Genomic DNA, 18,227 nt, shown 5'->3' with positions numbered 1-18,227 from the left:
ATAATTGAAAAGGGTTTGCTCACCGCAAGATAATAAAAAAATGCTACTCATGAATTGCAGATTTCGTTTTCCTCATAGTCAGACAATGTGATGTAAAATTTTGGGCTAATAAACAACAATAATGAGCAAAAAATATATTAAAAAGCATTTCTCAAAAAATAAAATTTTCCACGTTCAATTTGAAACACAAATTAATATTAATTTAATTTACAAATGATACAAAATGAATTTTTTAATTTGAAATGGTTTATTTTCAAAACAACTTAGAAAATTATCAATTAATACAAATTAATAATGAAATTTTACGAAACTTTTTCTACAGTTATTAAAATTACACCTTTAAATACTAAAAATTTTAATCTTAATTATTCTAACTGATACATGGAAACTAATCCTCAAGTGTGATTATTTCTATCGGCTCCTGCTTCAATTTTGCTTCTGGGAGTCTTTTTTGTTCGAATCGGCACATGTTGAGGTGTTGGGCCAGCAGGGAGCTGCAGGGTTGGGCAAAACCACACCTGGAGCATTCGGTCGGCCGAGTGTGGCACTCGTAAATGTCCGAGGTTTGGCACAAAAACAAGCAAAATTGGCACAATTTCGACGAGTCACAAATTTCCCTCTTTTCTTCGAGCTCAGAAAATTCCTCGTCGCTTTCCTGCGAAGACTCGTCGCTTTTTTCCGACAAGCACTCGTGTCTCTTGAACTGGACCAAGCATTCGCTCACGTGCCGACAATTTTCGCAACTGCGTTCGCTGGTGTGTTTGTGCAAACAATCTACACTTGACATGTGTCTTCCGCAACCATTGCACTTGAGAAAATCGCAACAGAGTTTTTCGTGTTGGGAGCAGAGACCCTTGCATTCGAATTGATCTCGGCAGTTTCTGCACGAACGGTGAACCAAGTTGAAGTGGTTAATTTCCGACCTGTAGTAGCGATGGCAAAGCTTGCAGGAAACTCGCTGCTTCCTATTTTTTTCGCTGGGGTGCGATTTGTTTCCTTGAAGCGTCGCCTCACCGGCAGCGGAATCGTCCGGGAATTCAATCAGCGGTAATTCGATTGACATTTCGCTGCTCCCGAGGTTTTCGCTCTTGACGGTGTGAACTTCAAAATCGTTCTTCATTTCAGTCAAGTCTAAAAAAATAAAAAATAAATAATATTAGAATAAAAAATAAATTACCGAATTTCATAAAAAGTATCAAAGTAATCAAGTATTTCATTAAATTTTTATATTCTGGTGAATCTGGTGAAATATTAAAAATTATAATTTAATTTTAAAAATCGAGCAGATAAATCAATTCAATTCATTTATTCTCTCGCAACAAGTCAAAATCAACTAAATATCAAGTATTTTTTTTAAATTTACAATTGTATTAATTTTTTTTAGAACGAAACTTTAAATTATAGTTTTTTTTACTAGCTTTTTTTCCATTATAAAATTTTCATTAGATTTTCATTAATATATAGACTTACATTCTGTTGTGATGCCTTCAATCTCTTGCGATGCCATAGTGAATGTGCTGTTGAAGCGAAAAGAAATTCTCTCAGAAATTGTTATCCGCTCCTCACTCGCAAACCCTTGAATAGACTCTGACATCTTTATAGGTTTTCCTTGTTGTCAGAGGCGAAAAATTTATAAACTGCGCCGTTGAAATGAGTGTGACTGGTCGACTTAAGCGCTCGAAATCGTCTCGCAGCAGTCAGAGCTGTTTGGGATAATATCGCATTCTGTTAAGGAAAATGTCTTCAAAGTAGGGAGGTGGAAATGCAAAGACTTGCCCCCCTCTACGTATAAACAAGAGCCACGTCATTAAAGCTCGGTGATTTTTTTGTCATAAGCAAAATAATAAAAGACCGTCATCGTTAAATTATTAACATTTATTATAATTAAAAAAAAAATATATGAGAAAAAGTTTGAATTGAAACAAGAACATTATACATAGTCTGTTTTTACTCTCCTCAAGTGCCCACTTCATATTGAATTATTATTAATTTTCCTCCTCTCTTGTTATTATGTATCAATGGTAGTTCCTTATTCTTTGCTGGACGATATGATTTGGGATCATTAAAATATTAATGAGAGTCTCAATCAACTTCATGCCTTGATCATATTTTGATTTGTAGAGAGCATAAAAGAAATTTTCGCAAAAATCTTATTCCAATTTAATAAATTATTTAAAACAAATTTAGTAAATAAATAAATCTTTAATTTCTTCAATCATTTTTATTACTTCCAGAAAATTTATACTGTCTATGAAACAAAATCTTTAATTATTTGATGTGTCTCATCATCAAAATATATTTGAATTACATTATTGTGTATATTTGAAAAAAAAATCACAAATATTTTTTAAACTTTTCTGCAAAATAAGACCAAACTAATTTTTTTTGTTCACTTCATGCAAAAAATTGTCCAAGCTTTGAATTAAGTATTGGGAAAGGCAGATAAATCCCACGAGTTTTAAGGGGTGGGGGCGTCATATTGTCCGCGTGGATGATTGGCATGCTCTAAATAAACAGAGATATGCAAATCTGGATTATGTTGCGCATCATATGATTGCTGAATGATTTAAATTGTTATTAAAAGAAGCGAGCTCCCCTCCTGTTGCTTTTGTCCGAGCTACAAGCTGAATTTAAATAGAGATGAGGAAGACCTGTCAATCAAACCGGACGATAAAGTTTCCAACATTACCGCCGTCATGTATTTTATGCTCGAATTCTGGCTCTAAAAATTATCAATCTGAAGAAAAGAATTGTCCTTTTTCATGTTATATTAATAATCTCTTTTAAATTCTGAAGATTGAAAAAAAAAATAGATTCACCTCATTTGTAAAAAAATAAAACAAAAATTGTATTAAAAGTGTAAAAGAAATTGTTGAGTCCATTCCTGATGCGAGCGAAAGTGAAAAAGTGAAGTTAAAAGACATTCCTCAATACGAGTCAAATTTTAATTTTCAAGAAATTGAAATGTACGTTTTAAGAAAAATTGTAAAAGGTCTCAAATCAAAAACTGTGCCAGATAATATCAATGAAAAAGTCATAATTAATTGCTTCCAGGACCTAAAATTCAAACTTCTGGATGTAATTAATACGTGCATAAGGGAGGGAAGTTTCCCATCGTGTTGGAAAAAGTCGATGGTTGTTCCTATTGCTAAGGTGAAAATACCAAAGGAACCCCAGGACTTTAGGCCAATTAACATTCTTCCCTTATGTGAAAAGATTTTGGAAATTGTGCTGCACAATCAAATATCGAAGTATGTTGAAGATAATAAAATTCTGTATGAGCTCCAATCTGGCTTTAGGCAGAGTCACTCGTGCGAGACGGCCGCGCAGGCTGTTCTCTCAGGTTGGCGGAAACATGCAGACGAAGGAAAAGTCTCGATTGTGGCCTTCTTAGACTTTAAAAGAGCGTTCGAAACAATAGACAGAGAGCGTTTAATTTGTAAACTAAAAAAATATGGCTTTTCAGAGAGCAGTCTCAGCCTCTTGAAAAGTTTTCTTTGTGATAGGAAACAATTTACTTATGTAAACAGAGAAAAATCAGTTGATGCTGATATAAATATTGGTGTACCTCAAGGTTCAGTGCTGGGTCCACTATTATTTATACTGTATATCAATGATCTTCCCCTGCACATGCAAAAAGACGTGGTTATTAAAATTTTCGCAGATGACACTCTGATCTCAGCAACTGCAAATACATATGCAGCTGCTGCAGAGATACTAAATAACAACTTAGAAATTCTGTATATTTGGCTTAAGGAAAGTAAAGTCAAATTAAATGTGTCTAAGTCAAAGTGTATGATAATATCAAAATCAAAAAATAAATCAACGAAACTTAAAAATGAAGTGTGCAATAATCCTATTAAAATTGACGGAGACAAATTGGAACTTGTAGAAAAAATAAAATACTTAGGTGTGATCATAGACGAAAATCTCAAATTTGATGAACACATCTCTTACGTGCTCTCGAAAGCTGGGACGAAAATAAATTTTCTAGGCAGAAAAGGGAAATCACTGTCAAAGAGAACAAAAACTCTAATATACAACAGCATTGTTGCACCTCACTTTGATTATTGTGCGAGTGTTATGTGGAGCGCAAGTGAACAACAACTTGCAAAACTACAAGTCTTGCAAAATCAAGCCATGCGAGTTATCTTGAACGCCAGAAAATCTACTCCAAGAAGTGAACTCTTGAAAAGACTTGATTGGCTGAACATCAAACAAAAATTAGAGTTAAACATTTTGGTGATTATTAAGAAAATGATCAATGGTGAGGTGCCAGATTATTTGTCTAATGAAATTCAGTATGTAAAAGGTATCCATGAACATAATACCAGAAAAAATGTAAATCTATACATCCCTGCAGTTAAGAGCAAAATCAGCGAAAAATCCATCACGCGGAGCGGTTTTCAACTGTACAATGATTTACCTGATGAGCTAAAAAATATTCATGAAACTTGTTCCTTTAAGAAAAAATGCAAAATACATCTTGCTAAAAATAATTGACAACAGATAGAAAAAAAAAAAAAATAATGTGCAATATTAGTGATGAATAATAATGTATGTTTTTATAGTTATTCTTACACGTGATTTGAATTTTCTATAAAATGTATGTAATTGTATTAGTTTTCGAACTAAATAAACTCTCATTAAACCAAAACTAAATGCCTTTTACATGGAATGACGTTTCGAGACACAAGATACTGAGAAAACCAGTGTAAAAAGTTAGAAAATTCATTTTGCGATAAGAAAAAATATTAAGGGCGAAAATTTCACAAAATTTGTACTTTTTAAAACCACCCCAATACGTTTTGTGTTTGAAAGCTGTTTCGGCTATTGAGGCCTCGCATCAGCAGCACTTTTCCATAGGGAGCTGTGAGATGAGATGTTACTTTGCTCGGCGCACAGACACGACTGCTTAGCAACCTGCAGAGGGCGAAAAAGAGCGATCTCGCGACCTTCGGCAGCAAACCTCCCCCTTGTCCGTCTCTTTCTTCATGATTTTTTTGAGCAACAAAATGTAAAAAAAATATTTTGTTTTAATGGAAATCAAGGCAAATAAATTAGAGAATGGAACGATAAGTTTCATCCCAGGTACATCATTTTAAGACTAACAGTAAAATCAACATCAGTAAACGCGTGAATATTGAAACATTCAAATGTTAAAATGCTTTGTTTGGTAAATTACGGTCTACCCGTCAATCATCTCAAACGTGGCTCGCCCCGTTACAAAAAGGTGGTCTCGACTCCGCCAATCGTTGCACGTTTCGTTACGGTTGGTGCCCGCTCGCGTGGCACGAAAGGGTTGGAATAATGAATAAATTTCATGCTGCAAAAAGTTGGCTTCTTGAAAGTCAGTTCAAAGTCGCCGCATTTTTTTGTCGCGGCGGCCTCAAAAGAGGAGTCCGTGTTTAATTTTGAGTGAGTTTTATATGTGTAAGTTTCTCCCCGTTAAATTAAAAAAAAAATCAATGGTCACTTTTTTGTTACTGCAAATGGTAACAAATAATAGAAAAAGAAATAACAAAATTGAAAATTAGTTGATATAAATTTAAATTTTACAAGTTTGTTTGTAGAGACACTCAAGGAGCATGAAAGCGAAGAAAACGGGATTGTCCTCGTTAAATTTTTTTTGAGAAATCTCTGCCGACGCCGGCGAACAATAAGGATAAATAACACACTTACAATTAAATATTGATATCAACTATTATATAGTAGCGAAATTTGAGAATTTTTGGGCCTCTGTGCGCCCCTGTAATGTAAGCAATGCCTTGAAACTTCTGTATTGCGAACCCCTTTTTGTGGGCCCCCGGATTGTCCGCCCTGTCCAAATTTTAGTTCGGCGCCATTGGCAAGCGTCCAAGCAATCTTTTCATTCAGAGCAGTAGCGAGCAACCCTGATCCTATGTCAGGCACCATAGTTAATGACAAAGCCTAGACAAGTAGCATTTTCTTTTATGTAAGTGCGTGGATGCACTCGATGCAAAACAAAAGAAATCGCCAGAACGAATAATACTATGTAAGTCTTATTGAGTTTGTTAATAACATTTTATGACGGCAGATTGACGGAGGGGCTGCAGTGATAATTATGCTCTCTAAATTTTGGTAAAACTGCAGAGAGGACGCCGAAGTTTAGTTTGTTCCGTCTCTCTCTTCTTTTAGGGTACATTTCTTCTTATATTATCGACAATAGCTAAAATGAGTTTAAAAAAAATGAATTTTTTTATAATGTGTTTTTGTACAAAAACAAAATTAATTAGAAAAAGAGTTTAGCCATTATTTTTTATTTTTTTATTTTGGTCTGAAACAATGAAAACTACGAGAATTTTCAATCAAATCCGTTAGTCGAGCTCAGCATAATATGCGCGCGCTTATTGTTAGCAAAACCACCATTTTTATAGTTTGCGGCCGCAAAACAATTATGCATCACCTGCGCTCCATTATAGCGGCAGCGTTCGGGGGTTGGATGATGAATCGCTTTCAAGCACGAGTCGTGCAAAATACTGACTCCCACTCCTCTATTATATTATTATTTTTATAACATGGCAGCTGTTTGCCGCTTCACAGGTATACTTTTTTATATACATTTCGACTTACTAATAACGCACAGTAAATTCCAATTAATTTTCCACTGCCAAATATTTTTATTATTAGAAAAAGAGAAAGTTATACAACAGCTGAAAACTTCCGCCATAAAAACTTACACTCAGAAAAATTTCTACTTTTTTTCAGTTGAAAGTAACTCGTTTCAAGAGTTAAATTTGCCTCAGTTCAAGATGTTTGTTCTTTTTACCGAGCAGCAGTAAGTTGGAAATTGTTGGACTATTACTCGTTGAATTTTACCTAGCAGCGCGGCTAGAATAACACAGCGCCAAAAAACAAACCAGTCAGAGAAACTAAGCTCTTGATTTCGGCTAGGTTCATTTTACCGAGCGCGTTCAGCTAGAATTGCAGCAGGTCAGCAGAGCCTCTCGGTTGATCTTACTTTGATTTACAGCTGTTTTTGCTGCTTATTTTCAGTTTGATACTACTCTTTGCATTCAGGTAGAAATAACCTGGTTTTTATCTGTTCCATTTGATACTTCCCATTTAGTTTATCTGCACATCAAAAGTACTTACACTCTTTGTAACAGAAACATAATTTTTGTTACAAAAAGTGAGTGCTTTTGATAGCAGACAAAATAAAATGCAAGTATACAGTGGAACAGAAAAATAGAGTTATGCGTCTGAACTATAAACTTATAAGGAAAATAGGAATAAAATTGAAGTGTATAAATTCAAGTTTTAAATAACAGTTTTTTTATTGTCATAATTACTAATTGTAGGTCGCAACAGAACAAATTTATGAGGACAGTGTGGTGAAAATTGTACTTACAAAATCAGTAATTTGGATTGTATAATGAAGCACTTACGATTATATGGATTTCAAGCCGAAGATCAAGTATCCAATTGGCACGGCAAACATAGCTGATGAACTTAGTACAAACTGCAGCAAACAGGCACTTAAAATGTTCAAAACAGAAAAATCTTCTGCGGGGAGCCAAGCTGAATTTGTTGTGCGGAATCTTCCTACAGCAAAATTTTCACAGAGCAGGCGTGCAGACGTTGCATCTCCTTTAACACAGAAATGAATATGTTTTTATTAATATTTAGACAACAATTGGAATTTTATATTCTAACTTACATTGGTCAGTGATTTTCGTAACCCAGGGTGCGCAGATTTACTTCATGATTGATGGAATTCCTTTTCCACCACGGCATAGACCAAGACATTATATATCTCTGAAAACAATTTGCAAAGATTTAATCACAATTATATCGCTCGTTCCAGGCTGAAGCTGCTATATTTCCAAATATAAGCTTAAAAAATGTACTTACAATTTGGTTTTGGCACTGCTGGTTCCAGTTGTATTCCATAATTTGCAGAAAACTTGCAATTTTAGAGAGCGCCAGGCACTGCTAGATGTAGAGTCTTCCATGAGTACGCTTGTAATGACGCTTTCCAGTAAGCATTTTACAACATGGCGTCAAAATTTGCTTTTTTACACAGTTTTATTAACTCAAATTCGGTGAAATTTACCGAGCGCCTCAGCTAAAAAGACATAGAGACGCGCATAGCTGGAGCACTTTTACCGCGCTGAGCAGTTAGAATGACCAACTGCTTTTCTAAAAGTGTTGCTCGCGCTGGAAATAAAATCGAGTAGTCCTTGCAGAAAGAAGTTCATGAGTTTAAAATTAATTCAAGATGCAATGATGGCCGGTAAAATTTTATAATAATTTTTTTTTAAATCATTACAAGAAAATGTTTCTCTGCTATATTAAGAGCATTAGAATGCATAAATATAAGTTTATATGTACTAAATAGATTTTTTTCATGTTGATTTATATTGAAAATCCTAAATTAAGTGCATAAAAGTTAGTCGGAAAAAACTAGTGATGAAGTATAGTGTAGATAAAAAAAATTACAATTTTTTAGAAACATTTTCATGAGCCTGCATTGATTCTGTTAACTGATATTAATAAATTTACAAAAAATAAGATAAATTTTCACTTCTCTTGGAGATTCAAAATCGGCCATTCGCGCCAAACTTCGAGGTTTATTTTACTGATTTGACGAGGTTAAGTGCCAAGCAGGCTTTTTTCAGTTAATTTAAACTCGCTTCTTTTATGTTGCTTTTACCTGCTTGAAAGAGCTAGGTTTCGTTTTACTTAGCAATGCGCGGTAAAAAGTACTACATAACAACGCAAACAGTTCGGCAGGGTAGCTCCGCGTTTCATGTAACATACTCGTGCTCGGTAAAATTTATCCTTTTGGTCAACCAAGAATATTCTAGCTGGAGCGCGCGCGGTAATTTTTACTGCTGCCGCTCAACTAGCACACATGTAACAGTGGAAATGAGTAGATGTTACCGAGTGAGGGAGCTGGATTTTCCAACTGATGTGTGATTTGAGCCACTCGGTAAAAGTAACATTGTGCGTGGTTGTTTTGAATTAAAAAAATCAGTAGATATGAATGAATTACAGTTAAAGGTGCTCTAACTGAGTGAATTCTGTATTTATTTTTCTGAGTGTATATATTAGATTTATATTTAGATTATCCAAATAATTTTAAATTGATAGATTGTGAGAAAAAAAAGGCTGTGAAAATCTCATCTGTGAATTTTTATTTTCATGTATGGCATAAAAATTAAATTTATTCAAAAGTAAGTCAAAGTAAAAGTTGCTTAAATTCATTTTGAGCTGAGCCTGTTAATAGCAATACGTTGGCAACTCGCAGATGAAGTATCTTGGCTGGTGACAAATGCCTGCGTATAATTTATTAACGTCATTTCCAGTCCAAAGATCGACACAGTTGCCTTTTTTCTTGGTGTCCATCATCCACAAGTCGCTATTTTCGTCCAAATAAGTTCCGTCGTGCCAACGGAAGTCAAAATTCCCATCTCCTGCAAAGTTATATCCTGACACCCACCACTGAAGACGTTTGCCTAAAATATAATTAAAGTAGCAATTTATTATTGTTTAAATTCAAAGCTCCAATACCATATGTTTCCCTTATTTTGTCGTAAACCGCGTCCAAGTCGTTTTGGTTTCTCAAGGTGGCCAAGTGAAGTCCCATGACGTCACAACTTTTATTAGCCACACTCCAAGTAACCTGTTAATTTAAAAAAAAGTTCAATTGATTGTCACAGAAACATAATCATTTGCATACTTTGACGGGAAATGAAAATATGTACTTTTTGCCGTTGGACAGAACATTGAAAATTGAAGATCCTGTAATTTGCCAAAAAATTAACATTATTTAAATAAATTCTAAATAAAATATTTCAAAACTCACGGGCAATATCGCACTTTTTATGTTGGAACTGAAAACGTGAATGATGGAAATTAATCCAATCATCTTTATTTAAAAAAATTCGCGAACCTCATTTTTAAAATCGTCCAGCTTTTTAATCGCCGCACTTAAACCTTTTCGCAGCAGGTTGCTTCCTTCAATCACCTACGGTAATTTTTATATTTTAATTTAATTGGCAAGTATTTAAATTAGAATAGAATTTTTTTAAGAACACCTCAGGGAGCATTTCCTCGTAAGGTTCTTTCGATTTTTTGTAATTCGTGGTTGAATCCAAAATTTGCTGCAGCAGCAACTCAAACTCGTCCGACGCATGTTCATTTTCAGAAACGGCTCTGACCGACTCTCTCAACAGCAACATTTGAAACTGGGTCCTTTTGGCCTCGTCGACCTGTTTTTATTTTAATCTTTATTAGATATTCACAGATTATATATAAGGGATTATTTTACCAACTCTTTTATGACAACGGTCAGCGCAGTCAGCTGCTTTAGAATATCCCAGTCCATGACCAATTCGCGTTTCTACTTCAAGGAAATTCAATATAAAAGCTTCTTTCTTAAATTTGCATTGAAATTAGATATGCAAGTTAATAAAATGTTATTAAATTTATTACAAAAGCCATACATTTAAACGCTATTTGAGCGATAAATTTGTGATCAAATTAATCTATGCAATTTTATTATTATTTGAAATATTTAATTTAATTTCTTATAGAAAAAATAGCAGCACGAACAGGACGAAAAATAATTTTCAATCAATTAATTTCTTTATAAATAAATATTTGCATTTCAATTGAGTACAAAAATAACGAATTAAAACTCAAAACACCGTGAATTAACCCTCAAGTGTGTCAGCTTTATAAAAGATAGAAAATAAATTTTTTTAAATAATCAGAAGCTCCAAAATCTATTAGAAAAATAAATATAATTAATTTTACTAAAATTGCTGAATTAAATATCTGAAAGTTGCTTATTAACAAACTTTGACTTATTGTTAGTTGCGTCTGTTAATGAATTTATCATGCTGAAGATTTTGGACAATAAGAAATGAGCCGCAGCAGTCACTGCACGCATGAAGCACTTCAGAGCTTCTCACCTCAAATTTCACGGGATCCGCGGCGGCTTGAACCGCGACGAGAAAGAGCAGCAAGAATCCGCGCGTCATCACCTAGCAACGTTAGCAAATTCATTTACCTTCACTTATTGAACAAGAGTTTTTTGTTAACATGTGAATACTAAATATTGAGACCCCCCACGCTGGTACTGACAATGAGGTGAGCAGAACATTTGTTTATAAGGATAAATACATAAGTAAATCAATGGACCAGAATGAATGTCTAATTCTTTTTCTCCAAATTTACAGAAAAATAAAATAAGTAAAAATTAAATCAACTGGTTACACTTTATTTAAAAAATGTAAAATATCCATTAGAAGCTGCATTTTAATTGAAAAATGAAATATAATAATTTTATATTTTGTCTCTTTTTAAATTTTGATTTGATTCGTCAGTTATTAATAATTTAATTTCACATTAACAGGTATTAATGAAAATTTTATTTATTTCTACTACAAACATTTTTACTTGATTAACATGAATTATAAAAAAATAATTTTCATTTCCAATCGGCATGAAATAGAACAGAATTTGTATGCTACAGGCGGACTTCATGAAACGGTAATTTACATTACATATCAGCGAAAATTATTTGAATCAATTTACAATGTTGTGGGCCCTATAGGAGCAAAATGAACAAGACTTAGTGTTGGAAAGGAACTTTATGTTTTTGAAAGGATTGTGAAAAGTTAATGTAATGAAAGAGGGCTGTATGAGGGTCGGTTTACTCCCCTAATTTAAAGCCACTTAAGTATAACGCTCAATTACACACTTACAGAGCTAAAAGCAACAAACCCCTTGGGCGGAGCTCTCTAGAGGGTGTGGTCGCGGTATAAAAGTTTCAAGTTTTCTTGAAAATTCCGTTGAAAAAAAATTAAGTAATATTAAATTTATATAATCCAATTATGATATGGCCAAGGTATAAAAATAAAAGAGTTCAATTCAGCTTCCTACCTCGTTGTTAAACTTATTCAATATTTATTTTCCACATGGAAACTGACATATAATTTATTCAACATAACTCTCCGGCAAATAAGAACAAACAATAAAACCTCATGCACACAAAATAACAAACCAAAATTAAAGCCAATAATTTAAAATATTATTAAACGAAATACGGCTGATTAAAATTATTCAACTTTCCAGATCGAAAAATTTTAAAAATTTACCAGAGCAAAGCAGGAGATAGGGAACATAGCCCAACAGCTCAAGGTACCAGGCCGGGAGACAATTTGACTCTAAGGCCCGCGCGGACCAGGGGTGCCTATTTTATTCCCGAGCAAACCCCTCGCCGTAACTGCGCGTACTTGCTTGCTCTTCCCCCTTGCTCTACTGGCACTGATTCAAATCCGCACTTGGCGTGTTACAATCTAATCGGCCAGTGTATATGCAGCAGTGCCAACCCAAAAAAAATACGACTTAAAAGTTTATAGCGTAATTATTTACGCTGCAACTAAATATGACTTATTAATTACAACTATAATTATTTCATGTCCTCGAGCACCCTCTCGGTCCCTCACACCAATCTTCATTGATGAAGTGCACTTAAAAATGAAATTTATATACAAATTTTAAAGGGGAAATGACATTTTATGGTAAAATTTTAGGATCGTGGATTGATTCATATTTATGGTGCTTTCAATTTATTTATTTTTGAATACAAAAAACTCACAAGACCCATCGAGTTGAAGCTGATTTTAAATTCAAATCACCAGGAAAATGAAAACTATTCAATTACATAATTTCTCCTTCGGATTTTTTATAAATTTATATTTTCCAAAAGGAACGAAATTTTATGGCTAATTCAGATAAACTACAAGACACAATCATCATTAATTAATTTTATTTTTGTACTTCTTGCGAAACTTATAAAACTGCTTAGATTAGATCCTCCTAATCGTCCTCTTTTTTGACAAATATGGACGAAATCTCCTCCAGAAGTTCAGGGTCCGCGTCGTTGCTTAAAAGAAAATCGCAAATTTTCTTCCCGATCGCATTTTTGTCTTTCAGCTTTTTGTGCAAATCAGATTCGGAACTTTCACCATATACATTTTTATTTTGCTCCACGTTTTGAGTTTTGCTGCACGAAGTGATGTCGAATCGACAAACGTCCAAGTGTCTGGCGAGTAAAGTGCTGCAGGCCTGCTCAAATCCACACCTAGGACAATTTACAGAACGAGAATGGTTTTCGAGGGCGTGCTCTGAATCTTGCTCGGTGGCGCAAAAGTTACACTTTGGTCTGTAACAAAAGACAAAAAAATTTATAATTTCAAAAATTAAAATATCGTTCATTTAATAATATTTTTTTTTTTAATTGATATTATTAAGCACTTTGTTTTTGTTTAAAATTTGTATTAATTAATTGGTTAAAATTGATAAAATTTATCAAATTAATTGACCAGTTTGAAGAATTTTGCATTTAAAAACTCTTTTGAATCATTTGTTTTAAAAAGATTAAAAATAATTATAAAATACTTCAAAATTTTAAATTAATTAAAAAATAAGGGAAAATATGCGATAAAAAAATGGTGTTTTTAAATTTAAAAACATTACTTTAAATAAGTTAACGTTTTTGCGAAAAAAAATAAGGAATTTTAAATAAATCAGTAAATATTTTGCATCTACTTTGATTTTTCCAGAAATTTCCAGAAAATGAGCAAAATATATCCTTCTCTCTTATACCTTATAATTTCATTGCAGTTTTGCAAGTGGATGCTGAAGTCATTGTAGCAGTTGGTCCTGATGGAGCATTTGTCACAAATCCGCAGCTGCTTGTGTTTCTGCAGGTTCTGTTTGCTCGAGAGTGGCTTTTTGCACTTTTTGCAAACAAAAGCTGCATTTTCCGCCGAACAGACGGCCGCGTGCTCGTGGTACAAAGTGGCGCACGACAACTCCGCTCTGCAAATATTGCACTTTCGGTTTTGCTCGTAGTGCTCTTTGTAGGAAAGCAAAACGTCTTGGCAAAACATGCACCGGTTTTTGGCGGTTTTTTGGCACGTTTTCTTGTGCCGCAAAAACAGGCCGAAACACCTGAACTCGCACTCGCACTTGCCGCATCGACGGTTGCGCACGTGGCTGATCAAACGGGCGAAACTTTTTTTGCAGAACGAGCATCTCCGATGGCCTGTCGACGAAGAAGAAATGCCCTCCGAGCAGGTGGTGCTCAATTTCTGGTGCGTCGCCAATCTCGATTGGCACATGAAAGTCCGATTGCAAATCGAGCACTTGTTGTTTTTCAGATGATCCTCGAGCTTTGGGATTTCGCCCGGTTTGAATTTCTTGGTGCAAAAAGTGCAACGATCTGAAGACGGTTTTTCAATTTTCATTTTTTTGGGTGGTTCTATTTCTATTACTGAACTTCCCGACGAATCATCCAAAATATAAGACGCTTCTGAAATGTTGAAAAGAAATTAAAAATTTAATTTTAAGTAATAATTTAAAATCAGTTCACCTGAACTTTCGTCACTCGTGTCCATGTTTTGATTGTCTGCGTTGGCTGTACTTAAAAAGATACTAATTTCTTCCAGTCTGGTTCCAATTTCCCAAAAACTGCCAACAAAATCCAAATTTAACATTTAAGTTTAGATAGGTTTGTTGAAAAGCTAGAAATGGCCTAACAAAACACATGCATTATTTTCCCATTTTCAAATTATTTCAATAATAAGTTTCAAAATTTATTTCATGCTGAAAGTCCACATTTGACGTGAATTGCATGCTTGTTGCAAAAAATAACGGCCAAAGTCAGTCATCAGCTTCATTCTGTGTTTTTGCCAGAAATTTTCAGTGCAATAAACAATCTTTTTTTCATCAAAAATACCAATAAATTACTTTCATTTTCTTAATATCTACAATATATTTTGAAATATTTAGTTTTTTTATGAGAAAAGAAGGAATTTAAAAAGTAAAAATTGACTCCTTTTGCCTGAATTTTCTTTTTATCATTTAAAAAAAATCCAATTTAGATTTTTCTTACCTTTTTCCACTAACTTTTCCAAGATTTTCCCCCTCGAATAGTAATGTCTCGAGAGCGGTGCCACGCCGAGAACGTGCCTGGACTTCTCCCCGACACACACTGACGATATGACTTTGGGGGAAAATCTAAAATTTACGCGAGCAACCCCCGCGAAGCACTTTGTCTCTTTTGTCGTCCCAGCCGCTCGCTTTCATCTATTCAGAGATTCGTCTTTCTCTAGCTGGAGGCGCAAAAGTGGCTCCAAAATTTTTGCCAATCATGGGAAAAGTTCAGCATAAATTCGAGTTGATTTTGCCCATGGAAGAAAAACAACCCTTTACTAATATTTTTTGAAAAAGAAGAATTAGTTCCAATATTTCATTTGAATAGTATTTTAGTTTCTTGAAATAGATTTTTGTAAATGCAAAACCTGAGCTGTTTGCAGAAATCAACATCTTTCTTAAAGTAAATTTCTCTCCTATGCTGCTGTTGAATTTCAAAATTTATTTTTAAAAACACAGAAGAAAGTATGTGTAAAAATTATAACTCAACAATTTATTCTATTGACGGTCACTTCAATAAAATTATTTAACTAGTAATTGAAGATTATGCTATACGTAGAATATTTGAATTTATATTTTTTATTTTTCAAAACTTGTTAAAAATTTTCAATTTTATAAAAATTTATTCCATTTCTGTTTTAATTTTATCTTATCTCGCCCTGATAGAGCTGACTGGCTTTTTCACATATCAATTTGGGTGGTCCGCGTTCTCTCGATTTTATAATTATTTTAATTCTACAAACATATTTATAATTATTGTATAGGTAAAATGGTTCACCTCACCTTAAACATTAATTATTCAATATTTTCCAGAAAAATTGTTCATATATATAAAACCCATTAGAGCAAATATGTGAATATGTTTGTGATTTTAGTAATTTTTTCATATTAGTCAAATGACTAGAAAATTAGATGATTATTATTTTTTTTTTATTTTTTTTTTTGATGAAAGCAAAATTTTTGTGTGAAAAATGAATTCACTCTATTTAAAATAATCAAGAATATACACTCTGAAACTGCTCCGAAAGGCGTTTGCAAATCAGTTGCCGAATTGAAGGTAAAAGTTGGTCCCTGAATTTACATGAATTCTTTAATCAATAAAAGCGGCGCGCGCGTCTCGTCGTCGCGTGTCTGCCCTCAGTCTGCTCTGCTCAGCACATAAGCGGCGTCTCCCCTTTCTTTTGATTTCGTTTGCTGAGCTGTTGCTCCCGCTAGCAAGTTATTGCAACCGCATCGACCAGCTCAATCAGAGCAATTTTTTTTTTTTTTTTATTAATAAAGATGTATTTGAATGATAATAATTGAATTAAGAACTAGATTTATTAATAGCAATTGTGGGGAACGACACTGTGAATTATGTGCAAGTTAAGCATTTTGTGAGTCGTTTTTTTTTGTAACTTTAAATCGTTTCTGTAATTTTTAATATAGCTATTGGAATGCCTAATATAATCTCCTCTTGGGATATATGAGCCCCTGAGGGCTTGAGGCTACTTAATTTCCACGCAATGCGACACACAAGGGGTCAAAAGGGGGGCTTCACCCCAAATTTCGGGCCAATGGAAACCAAGAAGGAGAGGAACAAAACTCTCGAGCGCAGCGATCAAGGCGCTCTTCGGGCGCTCTTTGCTGAAAGTATTCTTTGTAATTCATTTTCCAAAATTGTAGCCATGGTGAAAATTATCCTTAAAGCCAAAATCTGAACAAAATTTTATTTTTCGAAATAAATTTAATTTTTATTGATCATTTTAATTGATTATTATGTAACTCTAGAATTTCAATTTTTTTTTTATAAGTTCCAGTAAACCACAGGTATGGCTAGGGCCCTGTTTCGATATTATTATTTTTAACAAGGTTTAAATTATTCATAAAACATTTTTCTTTCTAAATAACCAAAAATACGCAGCACAAAAGCTAGTTACGTAACATTCTAATTGCGCACTAAAATCTCTCTTTATTTTCATCTTAATTCATTCAAAATTTGAACCCCTCTATACTTACAATTTCATGTTAATTTAGCACCTTCCGCATCAACGAAATCAGGCAAATTAAACCTTTTTGAAGGACAAATCTCGTTTTATGACGTGGATGATGTTGTATAAATGATGATAAATAAAGTAATAAATCAAACGTTATAATTATGTATAAAAAAACCCAGAGTTGTCGTCCTTTTGCGTTCATATTAAAGGGCGCTGGCCGATAACCCCAAAAAATTTGTCTTGGCCTGACCCCCTTAAAGCGTGCTATGTTTTGATTAAAAATGCGTCGATTAGGACGAATCACTTCAAAAAAGAAGCGTTTTCTACAACATTTTTTATCCGTCTTATCTTTCGTTGAAAATGAATGAAAATTTAACATTTTATGAGGCACAAGATTACATAACTATTATTTATTGTATTCTCTGCATAAAGAAATATTTTGAAACTGAAAAAAAAATAGAAAGAGGAATAATTTATTGAAATTATTATTCATCTCGGCCTTGTATTTTCATGAGTTCAATTTGTTTGTTTATTCAAATCCTTAAATGCCAATAATTTCAGCTTAAAATTGTATCGCTCATTTTCAATCAAAATTCCACAGGTTTAATTTTTTTACTGCACTCCGCTGCATGGGAAATTGGAAAGTGAAGATGTAGTCGATAAAAAATAGCCTTCAAATTATTAAAAGGCTTGAAGCTTAAATAATTATAGGTTTATTCGTTTGGTTGTTACATAACAGTGAACTGATCATATAATAAGCGCTTGTTACGCAGGAGAAAACATTCTAGAATCCAAATTGGTGATTTTTTTTATAAATGGTAATTTTTCCTCTCTGACTAGAAAAAATTATGTTTTATTCATTTTATTGAGAAAAAAGAAAGTAATGAAATCAGTGTTTACTTTTTTTTTTGATAAAATAATTAACCTTGATTGCAGGAAAGAGTAAAAAAAAGAGGTTTTAACCTAAAATATTATCAAAATATCATGCCAAAATTTTCCAATGTCTTCAATAAACTTTTCATGCTTTCGCATGAAATTTCTTTTTACGTTTTGCTGCCCGAAATTCTAAAGCGTTCTTTTCAAAAGTCAACCCTCTGATCACAGTTTTCTCGGCCAAGAAAAGGTGCTCTCAATAAATTTATTACCAGCTGTTGGTTTCCTGCGAGAGACACTCGAGGCGTGCAACGTTTTTCCTTAAGGAGAAAGCTGGAGGGCCTATTATTGAATTATTCCTTGTCCATTGACGCAGCTCACACGTGGCACAATAAATTTGTC

The 18,227-nt window shown here is 33.7% G+C and overlaps 3 protein-coding genes across 4 annotated transcripts in view; 1 reads left to right on the top strand and 2 right to left on the bottom strand.

Annotated features, from left to right (window-relative positions):
• The window catches only part of LOC132204156 (uncharacterized), a 61,347-nt gene that overhangs the window by 15,217 nt on the left and 27,903 nt on the right, over positions 1 to 18,227 (top strand). The window lies entirely within an intron of this gene.
• LOC132204176 (uncharacterized) lies at positions 9,145 to 12,268 on the bottom strand. 2 transcript variants are annotated; one of them, XM_059632504.1, is made up of 9 exons: positions 12,132 to 12,268; positions 10,944 to 11,015; positions 10,298 to 10,369; positions 10,065 to 10,238; positions 9,920 to 9,994; positions 9,833 to 9,860; positions 9,707 to 9,768; positions 9,538 to 9,649; positions 9,145 to 9,482 (listed from the first exon to the last, which is right to left on the bottom strand). In XM_059632504.1, the coding sequence occupies exons 1-9, from the start codon at positions 12,156 to 12,158 to the stop codon at positions 9,247 to 9,249; spliced, it is 858 nt and encodes a 285-aa protein (XP_059488487.1). In that variant the 5' UTR covers positions 12,159 to 12,268; the 3' UTR covers positions 9,145 to 9,246. The 2 variants fall into 2 exon arrangements, with proteins under 2 accessions (XP_059488487.1, XP_059488488.1); XM_059632505.1 differs by having other exon boundaries at positions 10,298 to 10,372; positions 12,132 to 12,199.
• Positions 12,856 to 14,507, bottom strand: LOC132204597 (putative zinc finger protein 727). The gene is made up of 3 exons (XM_059633216.1): positions 14,414 to 14,507; positions 13,645 to 14,353; positions 12,856 to 13,201 (listed from the first exon to the last, which is right to left on the bottom strand). The coding sequence occupies exons 1-3, from the start codon at positions 14,436 to 14,438 to the stop codon at positions 12,856 to 12,858; spliced, it is 1,080 nt and encodes a 359-aa protein (XP_059489199.1). The 5' UTR covers positions 14,439 to 14,507.

The sequence above is a fragment of the Neocloeon triangulifer genome, unplaced genomic scaffold (genome assembly GCF_031216515.1).
Source record: "Neocloeon triangulifer isolate White Clay Creek 2 clone unplaced genomic scaffold, ASM3121651v1 ptg000022l, whole genome shotgun sequence".
NCBI classification, from domain to species: Eukaryota; Metazoa; Arthropoda; class Insecta; order Ephemeroptera; family Baetidae; genus Neocloeon; species Neocloeon triangulifer.
This window is presented reverse-complemented; position numbering and strand designations above follow the sequence as displayed.

What these genes read in the sequence shown, in the direction of transcription:
- LOC132204176 (XM_059632504.1), bottom strand. Translation starts at nt 12,158, where the DNA reads ATGTTCCCTATCTCCTGCTTTGCTCTG. An exon ending in CTATCTCCTGCTTTGCTCTG is followed by an intron (nt 11,016 to 12,131) that starts GTAAATTTTTAA and finishes TAACGTTGCTAG; the next exon opens with GTGATGACGCGCGGATTCTT. An exon ending in TATTTTCATTTCCCGTCAAA is followed by an intron (nt 9,650 to 9,706) that starts GTATGCAAATGA and finishes TTAAATTAACAG; the next exon opens with GTTACTTGGAGTGTGGCTAA.
- LOC132204597 (XM_059633216.1), bottom strand. Translation starts at nt 14,438, where the DNA reads ATGGACACGAGTGACGAAAGTTCAG. An exon ending in CACGAGTGACGAAAGTTCAG is followed by an intron (nt 14,354 to 14,413) that starts GTGAACTGATTT and finishes TCAACATTTCAG; the next exon opens with AAGCGTCTTATATTTTGGAT. An exon ending in AACTGCAATGAAATTATAAG is followed by an intron (nt 13,202 to 13,644) that starts GTATAAGAGAGA and finishes CTTTTGTTACAG; the next exon opens with ACCAAAGTGTAACTTTTGCG.